Raw genomic sequence first — 23,161 nt, forward strand, 5'->3', positions numbered from 1 at the left:
AAGTAGTTGTTATCGATGTAGGTCGGATGGTATTGAAAATGGGCCATATCGGTCCACTTTTACGTATAGCCCCCATATAAAGGGACCCTCAGATTTGGCTTGTGGAGCCTCTAACAGAAGCATATGTCATCCGATCCGGCTGAAATTTGGTACGTGGTGTTGGTATATGGTCTCTAACAATCATGCAAAAATTGGTCCACATCGGTCCATAATTATATATAGCCCCCATATAAACCGATCCCCAGATTTGGCTTGTGGAGCCTCTAAGAGAAGCATATTTCATCCGATCCGGCTAAAATTTGGTACGTGGTGTTGGTATATGGTCTCTACCAATCATGCAAAAATTGGTCCACATCGGTCCATAATTATATATAGCCCCCATATAAACCGATCCCCAGATTTGGCTTGCGGAGCCTCAAAGAAAAGCAAATTTCATCCGATCCAGCTGAAATTTGGTACATGATGTTGGTATATGGTCTCTAACAACCATGCAAAAATTGGTCCACATCGGTCCATAATTATATATAGCCCCCATATAAACCGATCCCCAGATTTGGCTTGTGGAGCCTCTAAGAGAAGCATATTTCATCCGATCCGGCTGAAATTTGCTACATGGTGTTGGTATATGGTCTCTAACAACCATGCAAAAATTGGTCCATATCGGTCCTTAATTATATATAGCCCCCATATAAACCGATCCCCAGATTTGGCTTGTGGAGCCTCTAAGAGAAGCATATGTCATCCGATCCGGCTGAAATTTGGTATATGCTGTTGGTATATGGTCTCTAACAATCATGCAAAAAGTGGTCCACATCGGTCCATAAATATATATAGCCCCTATATAAACCGATCTCCACATTTGGCTTGCGAAGCCTCAAAGAGAAGCAAATTGCATCCGATCCGGCTGAAATTTGGTACATGGTATTGGTATATGGTCTCTAGCAACCGTGCAAAAATTGGTCCATATCGGTCCTTAATTATATATAGCCCCCATATAAACCGATCCCCAGATTTGGCTTGTGGAGCCTCTAAGAGATCCGGCTGAAATTTGGTACATGGTGTTGGTATATGGTCTCTAACAATCATGCAAAAAGTGGTCCACATGGGTCCATAATTATATATAGCCCCTATATAAACCGACCTCCACATTTGGCTTGCGAAGCCTCAAAGAGAAGCAAATTGCATCCGATCCGGCTGAAATTTGGTACATGGTATTGGTATATGGTCTCTAGCAACCGTGCAAAAATTGGTCCACATCGGTCCATAATTATATATAGCGCACATATAAACCGATCCCCAGATTTGGGTTGCGGAGCCTCTAAGAGAAGCAAATTTCATCCGATCCGGCTGAAATTTGGTACATGGTATTGGTATATGGTCTCTAGCAACCGTGCAAAAATTGGTCCATATCGGTCCATAATTATATATAGCCCCATATAAAACGTTCTCCAGATTTGACCTCCGGAGCCTCTTGGAGGAGCACAATTCATCCGATCCTGTTCAAATTAGGAACGTGGTGTTAGTATATGGTCGCTAACAAACATACCAAAATTGGTCCAATCACACAAAAATTGGTCCATATCGGTTCATAATCATGTTTGCCACTGAGCCAAAAATAATCTACCAAAATTTTATTTCTATAGAAAATTTTGTCAAAATTTTATTTCTAGAGAAAATTTTGTTAAAATTTTATTCGGTTCATAATAAAATTTTCATCATTGTCAAAATTTTATTTCTATAGAAAATTTTGTTCAAATTTTATTCGGTTCATAATTATGGTTGCCACTCGAGCCAAAAATAATCTACCAAGATTTTATTTCTATAGAAAAATTTGTCAAAAGTTTATTTCTAATTCATATTTCATAATAAAATTTTCATCATTGTCAAAATTTTCTTTCTATAGAAAATTTTGTGAAAATTTTTATTTCTATAGAAAATTTTGTGAAAATTTTATTTCTATAGAAAATTTTGTTAAAATTTTAGAGACAGTGTTAGGAGGTTTTAAGATACCTTGCCATCGGCAAGCGTTACCGCAACTCAAGTAATTCGATTGTGGATGGCAGTGTTTAGAAGAAGTCTCTACGCCATCCATGATGGAGGGTACATAAGCTTCGGCCTGGCCGAACTTACGGCCGTACATACTTGTTCTTCCTCTGCTTGATCTTGCGAATCTTAATTTGTAATACAAGTTATCCGGTGTCTGTTTTACTATAAGTTTCTGCAAAAATATCAAAGCCTTTGAATTGAGGAGAGTCTGAAAACTGAATCCATACAGAGAATTCGCTAGATGTGCGACCCGTTGTCGCCTATTCAGTCCATACACATAACGGATGATGCTATTGAAGGCAACATTTAACCTCCGTAGACTCCCCGAGTCACAATTAGCAAAAAGTTCACAGCCATAAATCAGTCCTGGTACTAGTAAAGTTTTCGCCAAGAGAATTCGTATGTTCAGTGGCGTATAGGAATGGCTAAACCACAGCGCTCTTAACCTAGCATAAGTCTGGCCCGCAGCAGAATTGACATGATCTGTCCAACTAAGTTAACTATTGAAAATTACTCCTAAATTCTTCGCTCTGGTGACAACATCTACCTTCTGACCATTTATAATAATATCCGGCGCATGTGGGTGGAAATGCTTGTTTCTGTGTATTATAAGGCATTTCGATTTAGTAGGGTTCAGCAATAATCCGTTAGCCTTCGCCCAATTAAATACACGGTTAAGATCATAGTTAAGCCTCTCTACAGTGTCCCTGATACTGCCAACATTGCCGCTCAGGAAAACCTGGACGTCATCAGCATACATGACAGTCTTGCAATGCTCTAATCGTAGGGGGAGATCGTTGGCATATAGGGAGAATAATAACGGACCTATAATGGACCCCTGTGGTACACCCCTATATACAGGTAGAGGTCCCGATCTATCGCCTCCACTATAAACTGTTTGAAACCTGTCCTTAAGGTACGACGTAATCAGGTCCAATGCGGTTGATGAGAATTTAAAGAAACTTCTCAATTTCATGGCCAGATTTTCATGATCAACAGAATCAAACGCTTTTGAGTGGCCCAAAAGTACAAGAAATCCAACTTTGTTGTCATCAATATCTCCTCTCAACGATTCTGAAACCTCCGCCAGGGCAGTGATGCAACTATGGCCCGGGCGAAATCCAGACTGCCTACCAGTCAACAGTGACTCCCGGTGAAGATATTCTGACATCTGAGAGTGCAATATCTTCTCGAAAACCTTAGACAAGTAGCTGAGTATAGATATGGGACGGAAATCCAAATTAGATTTAGGAACCGGAATGATTTTCGCATGTTTCCACATGGTGGGGTACATACTTGTGGTTAAAATCGTATTAAAAAAATGGGTAACAAAAGGCAAAATCGTTGGAAGTATGATCCTAATAAATTTTGGATCAATACCATCAAGACCGACGGCGTTAGACTTCACCTTGGAGAAGCTAATAACCACCTCATCATATGAGACACATCGAAATTCAAAAGAGCCATAAATATCAGAGTCGTCCGCTGTTCTATTACTATTACAATAAAAGGAAACATCAATTGGTATGGTCGGAACATTAACGAAGGCCTTGTTAAGTTCATCAAGATCTCCGCAGTGCTGAGAAAGATACCTGGATTTACCAACACTTATATCCCGTGTAACCCCTCATTTACTTCTCGAGTCTACTGCCCTATGAAATTTCCCGGCGTAATACTGAACCTTGGCCGCTTTAATGTAGCTATTGACCCTATTCCTTGACGAACGATATTCCTGAAGGAGCTCAGGTGTCCTAAATCTTTTCCATCTGGAATACGCAATATCCCTCTCCCTAATACAAGACTTAATTGTGGAGTTAAACCAAGGTCTATGGTTAGACTTTGTTCTTCTATTCCTGATGGAGATGGTCTCATCATATATACGCACAATATTACCCTGCAGGAATTCCAGTTGCTGATCCACAGTGCTAAAGGTGTAAATATTGTCCCAGCTGACCGAATTGATCCTATCTTGCAGGTCCGTGTAGTCAATACTCCGATAATCCCGATACGTATAATTGTAAGTTCCCACCTTTTCATGTTTAGGAAAATTGTAGTCCAGAAATATCAGGTCATGTTTCGAGAAGCATGAGGCTGAAATCTGATCATAATGCAGAATTTCACATGGGTTGTTCACAAGAAACAAATCCAAAAGTGTGCTGGAACCTGATGAAGAGAAGTGTGTGGGATACACATTGTTAGTAGTAACGAGACTCAAAGTCAGCATTTTATCTAACAAGGAAGAGTCTACAAGAATGTTCGAATTAAAATCGCCTGCCAATATAACATCATTAAAACCCAGAGTTTCACTTTCGAGAACCTCTAAAAGGGGCTGTATATCAACCGTGTTGTTTGGTCGATATATGCAACCTATAAGAATTTTCCTAATCCCTGTGGTAATCTCCATAAAAACGTATTCTACCGAATCACCAACCGCTGATCGCAACTTAAATCTCCCTTTCAAGTAATCCCTAGCAAATATGGCCACACCACCACCGCGAATTTCCCTATCGGATCTAAAAACTGTATATCCATTGAGATTCACTAAACCATCAGGAATTGACGAGTAGAGCCAAGTTTCCGAAATACAAATAATGTCCATGCCAGAGTCCTCAAATACGTATTTGAATTCATCAATCTTATTTAACAAGCTCTGTGAGTTAATATGACATATCTTTAATCCATTATTTTGTTTGGTTAAAATTGTTATCAGGTTTTTAGTAACGTCCTTGGAATCAGTACCATAACTAGCCATTGTCGTTATCAGGTACAAAATTAAATATTCTTAAAGCACCAGCAACACAAGAGATTAGAGTCAAAGAAAGATCGAGTAGAAAATTAAGATATATATTAACATAGTTAGAATAAAATAATATAATAGAACAAATTATGATTTTAAAACTGTGAGCCATCAATAGACAAAGGTAAAAGGCATAAATATGTCGATGACTATATATTCGATCTGGTTTCATCTCCTTTTGTACGAAACTCTTCAATGACATTTTGGTGAAAGACGCATAACGGTTCATTGCAATCCAAACGTTTGATATAAACCAGGCCACGAAAAGTATAAGCAGTCTTTATTTGGCCTTTTTTCTTTAACTGGAGTGCCTTTTGCAGGAAGTAGTAATTGGTGTTAGACAAATTTTCGTTGATATAAAATTGTGCGTCTGTCCTAAACCCTATAGATTTAAGGAGTAGGCAGTTATTGTTTTGCTTCTTATAGGCTGACACCGACTTCAGGAAAAAGTTTTTGTCGTACGGCGACATGAATTTAACTAGAATAACACCATCTGTTGAGTTATAATTTTTTGTGTTATTTCTATTTTGCAGGCGATGTATTCTTTTGAATCGGGGTGTTGATATATTCATGGAATCACAAATTTTGTTAAACAACTCGTTCAAGTTCTCTTCTTGTTGGTATGGTATTCCATTAATGCGTATTTCCGAGGCGACATGTGCATTTTCTTGTGTGAGTAGTTGCATTCTAAGGTCCTTAATATCGGCTTTTAATACTGTGATTTCTTCTGAGCCTTTTTCCAAATGAAGAACACGATCATTAAGCTCTTTAACGTCTGTTTTGACATCACACAATCTTTTGTCGAACTCTTTAAGATCTGTAATGACGTCACACAGTCTTCTGTCGAGTTCATTTAAAATGCGGCTCTCGGTTTCTCTTAACATATTTTTAAATTGATCAATTAAACGGTCACTTAGTTTTGAAAAACGTTCATCAAGAATTTGCATAACTCGGAAAGGAGAATCTGGTGATCTGGGTGTTTTGGGAAGATTACCGTAAGTACGTAATAAAAAACTTTCTCTATCACGTTTGGGTGCATTAGAGTTACGTATAACATTATCATTATCTTCAACCAAATCCATCTGAGTGACGTCTCCTTGGTTTTGTTCAATCATGATTGCTATATATGTGGTTTTATATTTTATTTCACTGATAATTTTATTTCACCAAATGTGTAGATCCAAAAAGATTTTAATATCAAGCGAGTACGGAAATCAATGAATTACGACTATTTAAAAATTGCAACTAACTGGAGCATCGGTACCAGTTCTGTGATGGGTCAGTCAGTGGCAATTTGCACCAATTTCCCGAAGGGTAATTACATGAATTTGGGACTTTTATTTTTATAACAATAACTTTGTTGGTCCTATAATAAACTGAAGGCATTATTATAAAATGCCTATATAGATTAATACCAGGATTTTACTTCTTAAACTTCTGGAAGCCTAATTATTTTTTATAAATACATATTCTGGTGTTATCTGCCCATATTTTGACGTGGTCTCGATATAGTCTTGTGTCGTATTTTAATTTATTGGCCTGACATTAAAATGTAGAGTTCTTTACATCCCTGAAATGCTGAGATTTGTCGTCGAGTCGTATCAAAATTGAAAATTAAGGTTCTTTAGGACATACGAGTATAAACGCATATGGCAAAATAGAATACTTATATCGGTCTATTTTTTTTAACACTGTACCTTAAAATTACAATTGGAATACTGTTAAAATGAGATTTAGGTACACCACCTGGAGTCGACTCCGGAGTCGGAGCTGGAGTCGAGCAAAATTGACTCGACTCCACAGCCCTCTATCATGGATTGCGTAGAAAGTTATACTAAAAGCTGTCATCCAAAATCGAATTACTTGTGTTCTTAGCATTGGATTCTAATTTTGGAGTCTACACAGCAAAACATATTGTCATGAGGCCATCGAATTCACGACCTCTAAAAACGAACGCGAATGCTTACCACAGAAGACGGATTGCTCCCATATAAAGTTTTTTTTTTGTTCAAAAGTGGACAAAATTTTCAACGAAGTCGTTTTGTCATTATAGTTAAGCGATTCGAATTAAAACTGAGTATCTTTGCATGAAAGAAAATTTTGTTTGACTAAGGTCAATTTGACTTTGATAATTCTGAAAAATTGTTTAAAACTAATGAAATTGTTTTTAAGTTTGTTCAACTTTTGTATCCTGGCTACCAAGTAAAAAACGTTAAAAAAAGAGATTTTTCCACCACTTTATTTCAAAGAAGCTTTTTACTTGAAACATATCATAATTTGAAATTTCTTAATTTGGAAATTTAGATTGTCATTAACAAATTTTTAAAGAACTTTGACAGCACATGAAGAAAAAGGCTGAAGAAATAATGAATTATAATTGGTTTCATAGAATCAATTACGAAAAATTGAAATCTAAAAGAGAATTGTGTCTTAAAAGTATCCTCACTCAAATTCTCCGCTGCTTTGGCTCGGAATCAATAACACACACATAGTGGTCAGGATATAATAACTTTGATCTGCCAAAAATGTGCCTACCAGAAATATTGATTTAAGACCCCACAAAATATATACTGATCGACTCAGAATCACCTCTAGCCCTTGGTGTCCGTCCGTCCATGTATTTGTTGTTCGAAATTTGGTATATAGCACTTTTTTAGCACAAGAACGAACGCTATTGAATTTGGAAAAAATCGGATCAAATTTAGATAAAGCTCCCATATATATGTATCGCCCGATTTCGATAAATGCGGTCAGATTGCGCTCATTTACTAACCGATCGGCGTCAAACTTACCACACAATAATCTATTTACCACACGCATGGATAAAAAAGACTGTTTTTCATATGTTTGGCTATAAACATTATATGTTTGGAACACAAATTTTTAAACACAATATTTTTGAGTGCAAGCATATAATGTTCATAAACTAGCATAACATGTTTGGGACATATATGTTAATATGTTAGAACATATTATGTTTGGGACATAAAATGTTTGTAAATATAATATGCTTGGATGCAAACATATAATAATTTAGAAATAGCCTATAAATATATATGTGTTTAGTAGCTTGGAGCGCTATTTAACAGGGAGCGATATTGAATTAAGTTGGTGGTTGTTACTTGTTATTACAAAATTAACATTTTATTTTCCCTTGGGCAATTGATCAGCTACTTCTTTGATCCTTACAAACTGTGTGGTCCGCTGTTAGAATCCCCGTCCGGCAAAAGGTAAAATTAAAATAAAAAAAATCATAAAATTGAATAATTTCTTCTACAATGTTTGTATTACAGAAAAAGGTGCTAAGAACTAAACAATCTCGTGGAAGTGAGAAAGATGTGAGGGAATATACAATTAGGCATAAACAAAATTTTGAGCATTCAGGTCGAAAATCTATGTTGTTAGCACCTATATTACCTGTTTATTTTCATAATTCATTATGATTGTAAATATATAAATAAATAAATAAAATTTTGAGCACAATATTGTTTGGGAGAATTTTTTTTAAGCATATAATATTTTTGGGTGCAAAATGCTTCCAAACATATTATATGTTCACATAATAACATATTGTTTTTTGGAAGACAACATTATTGAATTTGGATGCAAAAATACAAAATATTTGGAACTTAGACTACTCAAACATATATTGTTTAGACCAATATGCTTTCAAACATATTATATATTGGAAGAGATCAAACATATAAATGTTTGGGCAATACCCAAAAATGTATATGCTTGAAGCAAAATATGTTTGGGAGTATATGTTACAGAAGCGATTTTTTGTGAGGGTGCGGATAAAAAAGATTGTTTTTCATATGTTTGGCTATAAACATTATATGTTTGGAATACAAATTTTTAAACACAATATTTTTGAGTGCAAGCATATAATGTTCATAAACTAGCATAACATGTTTGGGACATATATGTTAATATGTTAGAACATATTATGTTTGGGACATAAAATGTTTGTAAATATAATATGCTTGGATGCAAACATATATTAATTTAGAAATAGCCTATAAACATATATGTGTTTAGTAGCTTGGAGCGCTATTTAACAGGGAGCGATATTGAATTAAGTTGGTGGTTGTTGCTTGTTATTACAAAATTAACATTTTATTTTCCTTGGGCAATAGATCAGCTACTTCTTTGATCCTTACAAACTGTGTGGTCCGCTGTTCGAATCCCCGTCCGGCAAAAGGTAAAATTAAAATAAAAAAAATCATACAATTGAATAATTTCTTCTACAATGTTTGTATTACAGAAAAAGGTGCTAAGAACTAAAAAATCTCGTGGAAGTGAGAAAGATGTGGGGGAATATACAATTGGGCAGAAACAAAATTTTGAGCATTCAGGTCGAAAACCTATGTTGTTAGCACCTATATTACCTGTTTATTTTCATAATTCATTATGATTGTAAATATATAAATAAATAAATAAAATTTTGAGCACAATATTGTTTGGGAGAATTTTTTTTAAGCATATAATATTTTTGTGTGCAAAATGCTTCCAAACATATTATATGTTCACATAATAACATATTGCTTTTTGGAAGACAACATTATTGAATTTTGATGCAAAAATACAAAATGTTTGGAACTTAGACTACCCAAACATATATTGTTTAGACCAATATGCTTTCAAACATATTATATATTGGAAGAGATCAAACATATAAATGTTTGGGCAATACCCAAAAATATATATGCTTGAAGCAAAATATGTTTGGGAGTATATGTTACAGAAGCGATTTTTTGTGAGCGTGCACCCTTAAAGTGTGCGAAGTTTCATCGAAATCGGTTCAGATTTAGATATAGCTGCAATATATATGTATCGCTCGATTTTCACAAATTTGCCAATAACAGCCTTATTTATTAACCGATCGTACTCAAATTTAGCACAAAGTAACCTTCTGTGGTATCAACTAAACCTGAAAACTGTCATCGAAATCGGTTCAGATTTAGATATAGCTCCCATATATGTATCGCCCAACTTCGATAAATGGGGTCAACACAGTAATCTAATTTACCACCCTTCAAGTGTGCGAAATTTCATCGAAATCGGTTCAGATTTAGATATAGCTCCTATATATATGTATCGCCCAATTTTCATAAATTTGCCCATAACAGCCTTATTAATCAACCGATCTTACTCAAAGTGCGCCAAATTTAATCTTCTAAAGTACATACTATAGTGCAAAAAATCACCGAAATCGATTTAGATTTAGCTACAGCTCCCATATATATGTATCGGCCGATTTTCACAAATTTGGCCATAATGGCCTTATTTATTAACCGATCGTACTTAAATTTAGCATAAAGTAACCTTCGGTGGTATCGCACGATTTTCCCAAATTTGGCCATAATAGCCTTATTTATTAACCGATCTTACTCAAATTTAGTACAAAGTAACCTTCTGTGGTATCAACTAAATCGGCAAATTATAATCCTATGTTACTCAATTAGCCGATTGTAGATAGACTTACATGTAGCTCTCACATAAGTATATTTCCCAAGTTTCACAAATTTGGATTTTTTATACACACTAATTGAGCGATTTCCACATTTTTTTAATAATGTCCTCAATATTAGGGGCATACTAACTCGGTAGTTGCGAAAACAACTACAGCTCATAATATCAGGCAGTTCTGTAGTTGTGATAAAACTCCTATAAACATGTACCCCTTAATGTTCTTAAATATAAAAATACGGTTTATCTCCCAAACCTATACCATTGGTACCCCACAAACATTGTTTACTAATTCAGTAGGGGTGGTTTAGGGTATAATATGGTCGGCCCCGCCCGACTTTCTACTTTACTTACTTGTTTTTCAGTGCAAACACCACTGTTGTAGATTGCAGACATTTTTCTTTGAGGTGTCTAATTATCCTGTAGCACGGTAAGAAAGTTCAATGTACATTTTTCAATATTCCTAGTCAGTTTATAGTGCCATCAATAAGAGGGGCATTTTATTTTCCTTAGACAATAGTTTACTGAGTACCTACAGTGGCATTGTTCTTGGACTCATCACTTCATTCGCCTTTGTCCATTTCATTCAATGTAAAGAACAAAGACCACTCTTTTATCATAGTTCATTGACTTTAATTGGAAAAATTACAAAGTTCAAATTCTTCAAGTAGTATATGCTAGTACAAACACGTCAAGGATGAGGGATGCTGGATGCTGGTATAAAATATTAGCAAAATAAATTGTAAAATTTTATATTGCCATTTTTGTGGGTTGATGTTGTCCATATTGGAATAGATGTTTGGATATTTTTATTGAAAAAACTAAGGGCAAATTTCTGATCATTTGATTACCAGAAAATACCATTTGATATTTCAAGAGAGGGAGCGAGTTTGGTGTACATGGGAAAGCAAACCATTGCCTGCCTACACTATGTAGTATTTTTGATTGTTTATCTATGCGCGTAATAGGATTGGACATTTGTTACTCTCCTTACCATATTCTCACACCAAAAGTTTCAATTGAAATTCAATTTGAACTTCATTTTCTTGTTAATATTTTGTGTCCTTTTTTTGGAGGAAAATTCATGAAATGTACCCGTCTAAGTTCTGTATATTCTGGTACAAAAGTTGTTCAACAGAACATATTTGAATGTCGATGTGTCGGGTTTACCCATTGCACAATGGATTGGTGAAGCATAGAATGAAGTCTATTGATTTAAATCTGCAAAATGTATTAATAACTCTTGTATTTTTGTCAACATTTTGAACCTTCAACCCATAATCAAATATCAAGCTGCTGTAATAATTTTGCAAAAATTTATTTCAGAAATTTGGAAAGAAATGTAAGATTTGGTGGTACAACTAATCTCATTAGTGCCATCATTATTACCATTCGGATAACTTAAAATTGATTTTATTTAATGGATAACTGCCCGCTTCCGAATAGACAAATTTGTATCGGCTTAGCCGTCAAGCCGCCGCCGACGAAGAAACTTCGTATAAACATATATGTACATATATGTTTAGAAACGTCAGGTGCAGTGAAAGGTCAGATAGAGCCAACATAAGTCAGTGAGAGAATCAAATGGTGCTCTACTTGAGAGACATATTTTGTTATGGATAAATTTCGGCAAACCGGGTGATACATATATGGGAGGTATATCTTAATCTTAACTGATTTGGATGGGTAAATAAATAAGGTCTTTATGGCCATATTTGGGAAAATTGGATGAAATTTTGCGTACTTTAAGAAATCGGGCGATACAATATATCGGGGCTAGATCTATATTTGATAGCGTTCGTCCTTGTGCCAAAACAACGCACTGAACCAGGTTTCATCAACATTGGTTAATAATTGTGATCGGAATCCTGCGATTACCAAATACGTGGACAGACAGGAGGATTTACGGACGAAGGGATAGAAGGATTCAGGAAGTGATTCTGAGTCGATCAGTATATATTTATCAAAGTTCTTGTACCCTAACCACTACACGCAAAAAAATAATTCTTTCCTCCCAAACGAAATTTTAGACAAACAAAGTTCGTTTCTCATTTGCTTTTCGTTGAAAGGAAGTGTATTTGGAAGAAAAGTTTATACTTTTTGTGATAAACGTTTATTTTTTTCCAGGATGTAAAAACAATTTCATAAAGACTAACTCAAAAAAAAAAATTCTGGCAAATTGCATTTTCCCTCACATCTTTCTCACTTCTACGAAGTTTTTTTAGTTCCTAGCACCTTTTTCTGTAATACAAACAATGTAGAAGAAATTATACGATTTTATAAATTTTTAAAATATTTTTTAACTTTCGTCTGGACGGAGAATCGAATCGCGGACCATGCAATGTGTAAGCCAACACACTATCCACTGAGCTATGTAGCCGTTATTGCCATCAATAGACAATTACCCATATAAGTTATATTTATATAGCATAGCTTGCGGCGCCCACGAGCCGATTTAACAAAGTTTATTTAACAGAAAAATACATTTAGTTGGGCACCGTGGAGCAGTGGTTGCTACGTCCGACTTGCATGCCATGGATCGTGAGTTCGATCCCTGCTTCGACCACAGTGTTTTTTTTTGTTTTACATATATTCCAGATATGGTCGGAAGATTCCGAAAAAATGTTCAACATTACATTCTACTATATTAAATTTTTACTATGAACTGTAAAATGCGTCTCATTAAAAACCTAAAGTCAGTGTTTGATATAAACGAAATGGACTGTGTTGTTGGTTCAAAAATAACTTTTTTATCGAAAAAATAAAAATTTTGTAACAAACGATTTTTTTTGGTGATAAAAGTGTATACTTTTCGAAGCAATTCAAAAAACTCTAACAAAAGAAAAACGTTTCGGTACACGTTTTCCAAACGTTCTTTTTCTTTGCGTGTATGTGGTTAGGATGCATTCATTGCTCGACTCCGGCTCCCACTCTAGCATTTCTTATTAGCCTCGACTCCGACTCCGGAGTCGACTCCAGGTGGTGTACCTAAATCTTATTTTAACAGTGTTCCAATTGTAATTTTAAGGTTTAGTGTTCCAAAAAAAGACCGATATAAGACCGATATTTTGCCATATGTGTTTATACGTCCAAAACAACTCTAATTTTAAATTTTGATACGACTCAACGACAAACCTCAGCATTTTAGGGATGTAAAGAACTCTAAATTTTAATTTCAGGCCAATAAATTAAAATACGACACAAGACTATATAGAGACCACATCAAAATATGGGTATAACAACAATCTTCTAGAATATATGTATATTTATAAAACCACAAAATTTCAAAAAAAAAAATAATTAGGCTTCCAGAAGTTTAAAAAGTAAAATTCTGGTATTGGTCTATATAGGCATTTTATAAAAAATAAATCTAACAAAAAGATACACAAAAATCAAAATGTCGGGCTAATCAGACAGAAAGTTTAGATGTTAAAAAATGTAATGTGTCGGATATATAAAACAAACATAAACTGCCAAAAATTAGGACGGGCGGAATTTCATATAACCCCTACCATACAACAGATGACAGCAATAGCTGTATAGTTACGAGTGTTTCTATAGAAGTAAAATGGTGAAACATCGACTAACAAATGGTCTATCAGTTATGGATATTAGAGGCTATTAATTTGGAATGCTATACAAACTGAGATATACTCTAGATACCAGGACCAAACTCTTATTATACCAATCACTCATCCACAGCAATTTTAATTATTTGTGTATAGTTTATGGTTTTAAAAAGACAATGATGTTTAAATCTCTGCAGGTTATGCAAAATAGGGCGTTGAAAACGGTCTATAATTTACCAAATCGTTTTTCCACTGAGCTTTTGTATGGGTATATATGTACATCGGTTATGCCATTATACTCTATGTACAAATATCAGCTGATCCTTTATGTCTTCAAAGTTCTTCATTCTATTGGTTATCACACAATTAAATTTCGGCAAAATCAATCTACTTTTCACACTAGAAACCAATGTAACTTAAAAGTAACTAGATGCAGATTGGAGCTAACAAAGCAACGTATTACATGTATTGGCGCTTTTGAATTCAATTGCTTGCCAAATGCAATCAAATTTGTTAATACTATATCATCCTTTAAAAAATATTTAAAGAAATACATTCAGGATAATATAAGATAATTTTATTTTTTTTTTTTTTGTATTACCTTTATCATAACAACATGTCATGAATTTTTGTACATACATAAGATAACAAAAATATTATAGTAGTTAATTGCCAGCTTTACCTCTACTATGCCTTAAGGCGCTGAGGTCACTTTAAATGAATTATAGTTATAATTTTATAAATTAAGAAATAAAATAAATAAAATAAATAAATAAATATATAAATTTAATGTAAAGAATTTCAAGTGGCTTTGATGAAACAAACTTTCTGAAATTTCACCCATATAAATACACTATGAATGGCCTGAAATCCAGTACCCTAATGGAATTTAATTTGTCGAAATATTTCTTTAGTTACAAAGATATGATGTTTCGCCGGAGACGGAGTCGAGCAAAATTTCTACGACTCCGGCTCCGACTCCGACTCCAGCAAAATCTTCAGACTCCGACTCCAGCTCCGACTCCACAGCCCTGATTTTGAATATGCAAATAGTTACTGGATGGGGCTCGAGTACTTTTCGGCTATGACTTACTCAGAAAAAAAATTATATTATTTTTTGGATTGCATAGCATAGCATTGCATGACATTTTTTTTTTTGTTTCAATGCTATTTTTATAAAAACCGAATTTTAAATATATAGTTATGCATATTAATTTTCGGTTTTTTATATCAAATGAATACTTTTGTTTTGTTTTTAACCAAAACATATGTTTTATTTAAATATTATTCAAGTTCCCGATTTTTTTGACGATTTTTAAGATTAATGTGCCGATTATGACGATTTTTTCGGAAAAAATTTACGATTTGTCTTGAAATTTAGCTAGAGTGAGCTAGAATAGAACCAACGTAAGCCAGTGAGAGAATCATATGAGATCAAATGGTGCTCTACTTGAGAGACATATTTTGTTGTGGATAAATGTGCTTACATTCATATTGGTATGCGGCTGGCACATTAACGGGGCACCTGAAAATTTTGAAATGTTTAAGTCTAAACATTATTGAATTTACACATTCAGTTGTGTATTCTTCTTGTAGCATCAAAACAAATCGAGAAAAAATAATAAAATTGCGGAGAGCATTAAAAATTTATTAAAAGATTTATTAAAAAAAAAAACAAATAAAGAAAGGAATTAACTTTTTTTTGGGGTTTTAAAAAAAGATATAGATTGTTTGAGCAAATTCTTAAAATATAATACTTCAAGTAGAATATTTTTGGGAGAATATGTTAAAGAGGTGATTTTTGAGGGTGATTCCGTAGAAAGTTCTATTACAAACTGGCATTTACAATCGAATTACTTGTTGTGGTTACACTTGTCTTAGTCCCTATAGAGGCAGATTAAATGCCTATACAAGTTCTTGATCGGTTTATATAAACCCTCAAAAAATCGCCTCTGAGGCTCACAAACATATACACGCAAAGAAAAAAAAACGTTTGAAAAACGTGTACCGAAAACGTTTTTCTTTTGTTAGAGTTTTTTGAATTGCCTCGAAAATTTTAAACTTTTATCACCAAAAAATTCGTTCGTGTTACAAAATTTTTATTTTTTCAATAAAAAAAGTTATTTTTGAAACAACAACACAGTCCATTTCGTTTATATCAAACACTGTTCTTTTGTGACTTTAGGTCTTTAATAATACACATTTTACAGTTCAAAATTTAATATACTACAATGTAATGTTAAACATATTTTCGGAATCTTCCGAACATATCTGGAATATATGTAAAAAAAAACAAAAAAACTTTGGTCGAAGCCCACAATCCTTGGCATGCAAGTCGGACGTAGCAACCACTGCTCCACGGTGCCAAACTAAATGTTTGTTTGTGTTAAATAAACTTTGTTTATTCGGTTCGTGGGCGCCGCAAGCTATGCTATATAAATATAACTTATATGGATATTTATCTATTGATGACCATAACAGGTACATAGCTCAGTGGTTAGTGTGTTGGCTTACAAAGTGCATGGTCCGCGGTTCGATCACAAAAAGTTTATCACAAAAAGTATATACTTTATCACAAAAGGTATACACTTTTCTTCCAAATACGAACTTTGTTTGTCTAAAATTTCATTTGGGAGGAAAGAATTATTTTTTTGCGTGTATGGGGCTATATATAAATATGGACCGAGATGGATCAATTTTGCACGTCAATTTAAATCCTATCAGATGAAAATTGCAACTCCAGGAAGCTCCGGAAATCAAATCTGGGGATCGGTTTATAAGGAGCCTAAACAGAAAAACCAGTGAACCCACACTCAAAAAAAAGTGAACCCTCTATTTCACTAAAGCCAATTTAACTTTATTTTAGTTCATGGAATTATTAAGTTTGGACAAAGTTTTCTTTACTCTAATAAATTTTTGCGTACGTTAGTTAAGAAGAGTGTCAAGAATGAAATATTTACACATGTAAATATTTCATTCTTGACACTCTTGCCATTTCAGCAATATTTATCCGATTTTTATGAAATGTGGACTCAGTGGCTAATTTTTCGTGCTCTTTCATAATATGTACAAATTAAAAATTATTTTTTACAATATAGCAATTTTTCAATACATTTTTGCATTTTTCTTCAACATCTACCACTATTTACAAATGTAAATATTGTGGTTTAAGATACTTTTAGTTGATTTATTTTGAATTATTTCATATGAAAATAATACAAATAAAAGAAGAGGAAATAAAAACTTAAAAAATATATATTTTGGGCAACTGTAGCATTTGGTTTGCACCCAGCTTGGCTCTACAAAGACTGGTTTTTTACATTGCCCACATTTTTGCCTTGTAGGACGCTTCCTTTTTTTCTCATCATGGTAGCACATATAGCAAGCGGTTTTTACTTTTGAATATCCTCTATCACCTTCATCAGGCATAAAAGAAATAGCCAACGATTGTATAGGTTCACTGATAAATTGTCTACAATGTTCAATTTGTTTTTTTTATAATTGGTTTAGAACCGTTAAAACAAGATTCACGAAAAATTTCATGCTTTCGCTCCATTGAGTACTTTTATCCAATTTAAATCCGTTTTTACTAACCAAAAATTGCTACCTGCCTAATTCAGATAGTTCAAATTTGGCATGCATAGTAAAAATGTTAGGTCTACATCCTGTGCAAAATTTCACGTAAATCGGAGTAAAATTTAAACTTCTGTGGCCATATCTGTATAAATCGGGCGTAAGATATATATGTGGGAGCGATATCTAAATCTGAACCGATTTCAACCAAATTAGGCATGCATAGTAAGAATATTTATTCTACTCCCTGTGCAAAATTTCACGTAGATCGGAGCAAAACTTTGGCGTCTGTGGTAATATGGGCGTATATCGGGCGAAAGATATATATGGGAGCTATATCTAACTCTGAATCGATTTCAATAATGTTCAAAAACAACAATATTTTTTCTGTAGCGAATATCAGAATGCAAAACAAACATAAAAAAGCGGTTATGAAGTTAAAAATAACAAAAGAAACAAAATATTTACATATGTAAATAGTGGCAGATAATGTAGAAAAACAGTGGTGCCAAAGCTAGGGTTAAATGAACTAAAAAAGAGGAAAAATGTATACACAAATGAAGCATAAAGATTTACTAAATTCGCCCTTCTTACAAAATAGTTCATTATATCTTTAAATTTGTAAATTTTACTACAAATGCGTCCATCGTGAACTTCGTATGGCAATTTTAACTCCAATTTTTCCTTCAAACTAAATGGTGGTTAAATTGTAAGGGCCGATGTTGAATGTGAACCACACCTAAACGCCAAGTTTTTTCCGAATTTTATTTGACATTTCTCTATTTCAGACTTACTCAATTTGAACCATGGAGAAATACACAATCCAACAACGTGTTAAATGGTTCCAAGAAATGGCAACAGTGGATGATCAATTTTCGAAGAAAATCATCTTCAGTGATGAGGCACATTTCCCCCTCTGTGGATTCGTCAATAAACAGAATTTCCGCATTTGGGCGATTCTTTAACAAGTGAAAAAAAATTAATAATGTTCAATAAACTTTCTTGAATCCGTCGAAAAATATTTACTTATTTTTGTGATATCGGCGTGATGTCAACGTTTGTAATTCTATTTAGTTAAAATTTTCTACAAATAATCTTAATTTTCTAAATTAACCAAAATTTTTCTTCCTGGTGGGTTTCAGTGCACCAGGAAAGAAAATTTTACAAAAAATAGAGTAATTTTAGAAAATTTTATGTAAACGATATTAGAAACGAAGATGTCATACCGATTTCACAAAAATATGTAAGTAATTTTCGACAAAGTCAAGAAAATTTATTAAACAATTATTAGAGAAAAATTCGTAGCTTGAAGGAAAAAATTGGAGTTCAAAATTGGAAAAATGTCTTTAGTGCCACACGTTCAAGATGGGGGCATTATTGGTAAAATTTTAAGAAATTCTGAACTTGTTTGTGTTAGACTCGAATTTAGTTAATCTTTATGTTTTATTTGTGTATATTTTTTTCTCTGTATTAGTTAATTTAACTAACGTACGCAAAAAATTATTAAAGTCATGGAAACTTTCTTAAAACGTAATAACTCCATGGACTAAAATAGAATTAAATCGGCTTTAGCGAAATATAAGGTTAACTTTTTTTGAGTGTTTTTATGTGTAATTATTAATATACAGATTATGGAGCAAGACATATTCTTAATACAATGACAATTTTCAAACATTGTCACTTCAAAAACTGGATACATCTCAAAAGTGGTAAATTTTCATAATACCTTTGATATATTGTCACATTAAAAAAACAAGTATATACGGCCGGAAGTTCGGCCAGGCCGAATCTTATGTACCCTCCACCATGGATTGCGTAGAAACTTCTACGAAAGACTGTCATCCACAATCGAATTACTTGGGTTGTGGTATCTTAAAACTTCTTAACATCGTTTTCTAAATTGTGAGTTAGTCCATACGTGGTAAATATTAGACAAAAAAGGTATGTACAGGTAAGTCTACAAATAATTACGAATCGACATGGACTTTTGCACGGTACGTAGAGAGCCAGAATTGAAATATGGGGGTCGCTTATATGGGGACTATATACAATTATGAACTTGATATGGACCAATTTTTGTGTGATTGGGGATCGATTTATCTGAGGGCTATATATAACTATAGACCGATATGGACCTAGTTAGGCATGGTTGTTAGCGGCCATATACTAGCACAATGTACCAAATTTCAACTGACTCGGATGAAATTTGCTCCTCCAAGAGGCTCCAAAACCAAATCTCGGGATCGGTTTATATTTGGGCTATATATGATTATGGACTGATATGGACCACTTTTGGCATGGTTGTTAAATATCATATACTACCACCACGTACCAAATTTCAACCAGATCGGATGAATTTTGCTTCTCCAAAAGACACCAGAGGTCAAATCTGGGGATCGGTTTATATGGGGGCTATATATAATTATGGACTGATATGAACCAATTCCTGCATGATTGTTGGATACCATATACTAACATCACGTACCAAATTTCAACCGAATCGGATGAATTTTGCTCTTCCAAGGGGCTCCGGAGTCAAAACTGGGGATCGGTTTATATGGGGCCTGTTTATAAATATGGACCAATTTTTGCATGACTGTTAGAGACCATATACTAACACCATGTAGCAAATTTCAGCCGGATTGGATGAAATTTGTTTCTCTTATAGCAATCGCAAGCCAAATTTGGGGGTCCGTTTATATGGGGGCTATACGTACAAGTGGAACGATATGGCCCATTTGCAATACCATCCAACCTACATCAATAACAAGTACTTGTGCCAAGTTTCAAGTCGATAGCTTGTTTCGTTCGGAAGTTAGCGTGATTTCAACAGACGGACGGACGGACGGACATGCTCAGATCGACTCAGAATTTCACCACGACCCAGAATATATATACTTTATGGGGTCTTAGAGCAATATTTCGATGTGTTACAAACGGAATGACAACGTTAATATACCCCCATCCTATGGTGGAGGCAGGGCTACCAATAAAATTTCAAGAAAAATCGTCACTTTTTTCCGAAAAAAATTGTCATAATCGTCACTTCCATTTTAAAAATCGTCAAAAAATCTGCAGTGTAAATAATATTCAATCCAAACTAATTTTTTTTTTGTTAAAAACGAAAGTATTTGTTTCATATAAAGAACAGAAAATTAATATATCCACTATGCATTTCAACAACAAAATCTCAATGAATTCGGCTTTGTATAAAAATAACTTAAAAAAATGTATGCAATGCAAATTATTTTTTAATATACACATATGTTAGTTACTAATTCAGTAAGATTTTTATTTAAAAATTTTCCACAATTTGAACATAAATCTCCAATTAAGAGGTGCAATATTTTATTGAAATAAAATTTTAACAAAATCTTCTATAGAAATAAAATTTTGACGAAATTTTCTTAGAAATAAAATTTTGCAAGGATTTACTATAAACAAAAAATTGCCAACAATGTTCTATAGAAATAAATTTTTCAAGAACGTCCTATAAAAATATGCAAGAATTCTCTACAGATATAAAGTACTCAGAAAGTTTTCTATAGAACTAAAATTTTGACAAAAATAAAAATAAAATTTGACATAATGTTCTACAGAAATAAAATTTTGACAAAATTTGCTATAAAACTAAAATTTTGACAAAATTTTATATAAAACTAAAATTTTGACAAAATTTTATATAAAACTAAAATTTTGACGAAATCTTCTATAGAACTAAAATTTTATATAGAAATAAAATTTGATAAAATTTTCTATAGAAATAAAATTTGGACAAAATTTTCTATAGAAATATAATTTTGACAACATTTTCTATAAAACTAAAATTTTGACAAAATCTTCTATAGAAATATAATTTTGGCAACATTTTCTACAAAACTAAAATTTTGACAAAATCTTCTATAGAACTAAAATTTTGATAAAATTTTCTATAGAAATAAATTTTTTTTGTTTGTTTTATTCGAAAGAAATGTTTTATATTGAATTGATAGAAAATTTTATTTTTAGAGAAATCGTTGTCAAAATTTTATTTCTAAAGAAATTTTGCCAAAATTTTATTTCTATATAAAATTTTGTCAAAATTTTGTTTCTATGGAAAATTTTGTTTCTATAGAAACAAAATTTACAGCTATAAAACTAAAATTTTGACAAAATTTTATATAAAACTAAAATTTTGACGAAATCTTCTATAGAACTAAAATTTTATATAGAAATAAAAATTGATAAAATTTTCTATAGAAATAAAATTTGGACAAAATTTTCTATAGAAATATAATTTTGACAACATTTTCTATAAAACTAAAATTTTGACAAAATCTTCTATAGAAATATAATTTTGACAACATTTTCTACAAAACTAAAATTTTGACAAAATCTTCTATAGAACTAAAATTTTGATAAAATTTTCTATAGAAATAAATTTTTTTTGTTTGTTTTATTCGAAAGAAATGTTTTATATTGAATTGATAGAAAATGTTATTTTTAGAGAAATCGTTGTCAAAATTTTATTTCTAAAGAAAATTTTGCCAAAATTTTATTTCTATATAAAATTTTGTCAAAATTTTGTTTCTATGGAAAATTTTGTTTCTATAGAAAATTTTGTCAAAATTTTATTTCTATAGAAAATTTTGCCAAAATTTTATTTCTATATAAAATTTTGTCAAAATTTGTTTTCTATAGAAAATTTTGTCAAAATTTTATTTCTATAAAAAATTTTGTCAAAATTTTATTTCTATAGAAATTTTTGTCAAAATTTTATTTCTATAGAAATTTTTGTCAAAATTTTTAAGCTGAAAGAAACCAACAATAAAAAAATTAAAACAAATGTTATTTCTATAGAAAATCTACACATTTTAATTTATTTGTTATTGATTGTTGTTGTTTTTAATTAATAATTATTTTAATTTTCTTTTTTTAGGTAAGTTGTCCTTGTTTCTTTATTTATGGTCTACAGGTACGCAAAGCATTTTAATTTGATTTATAACAGAGGCACCGAATGACTTTTAAAATTAAAATTTCACCATGGTGTATAACAAAATTCACCTGTCTGGTATACTGCCTGATCTTGAGGCTCTCTTTTGATACGCTGGATCTAGCGATCTAAAAGGTGAAGATCAACTCTTACATTCCTGGTAGGTGGTTACTGCGATAACAACCCATGAGATACTATTTAGACACCAAGTAATTGTGTCTACACACAAGGATATTGTGCGTATACATAATTCTTATCAAAGACAATAAACTTTAGGAAGATAGGAAATTGGCTACTGAGGAGATCATACCATTTACTGTGTTAGTTTCATACTTTTCGTTTATCAAACCAAACGTGTATACGACAAGTATTGACATAGCATTAAAATGCAAATAAAAAGAAATTAAGTGCACGAAATACATGTCCATAAAGGGAAAAATGTAATTTTTTTGTTGTTACCTAAAATTTAACATTGTGTCATTAAGAAAATTAAGTTTTTCATTAAAAAAAAAATAAATAAAAACGAAAAACAAATAAACAAATTACAAACATGTATTGAACTAACATGGTAAATGCAATATTTGGTATGACGCAAGCCAATTTCCTATCCTCCTAAAGTTTATTGTCTTTGATTCTTATATACGTAGATATTGTTTTCCACATAAAGATAATCCAGGGGTGTATTGAGGTGAAATCCTGTCTCAGTTCTAAGGGCATTGGGAGGTAGGCGTT

The 23,161-nt window shown here is 32.7% G+C and overlaps 1 protein-coding gene across 1 annotated transcript; it reads right to left on the reverse strand.

Moving 5' to 3' along the window:
- Nucleotides 1-2,542: 2,542 nt before the first annotated feature.
- Nucleotides 2,543-4,798, reverse strand: LOC142232218 (uncharacterized). Its single transcript, XM_075302951.1, has 2 exons — nt 3,723-4,798; nt 2,543-3,638 (listed from the first exon to the last, which is right to left on the reverse strand). Exons 1-2 carry the CDS (start codon nt 4,796-4,798, stop codon nt 2,543-2,545), a joined length of 2,172 nt encoding a protein of 723 aa, XP_075159066.1.
- Between the last annotated feature and the right edge of the window lie 18,363 nt (nt 4,799-23,161).

This window comes from Haematobia irritans, chromosome 1, assembly GCF_050003625.1.
Source record: "Haematobia irritans isolate KBUSLIRL chromosome 1, ASM5000362v1, whole genome shotgun sequence".
Classification (NCBI taxonomy): domain Eukaryota; kingdom Metazoa; phylum Arthropoda; class Insecta; order Diptera; family Muscidae; genus Haematobia; species Haematobia irritans.

Bases quoted from the DNA above. Each gene is read 5' to 3' on its own strand.
- LOC142232218 (XM_075302951.1), bottom strand. From the start codon at position 4,798: ATGGCTAGTTATGGTACTGATTCCAAGGACGTTACTAAAAACCTGATA. The intron at 3,639-3,722 runs GTATTACGCCGG...TGGTAAATCCAG, and splicing joins ATTAAAGCGGCCAAGGTTCA to GTATCTTTCTCAGCACTGCG.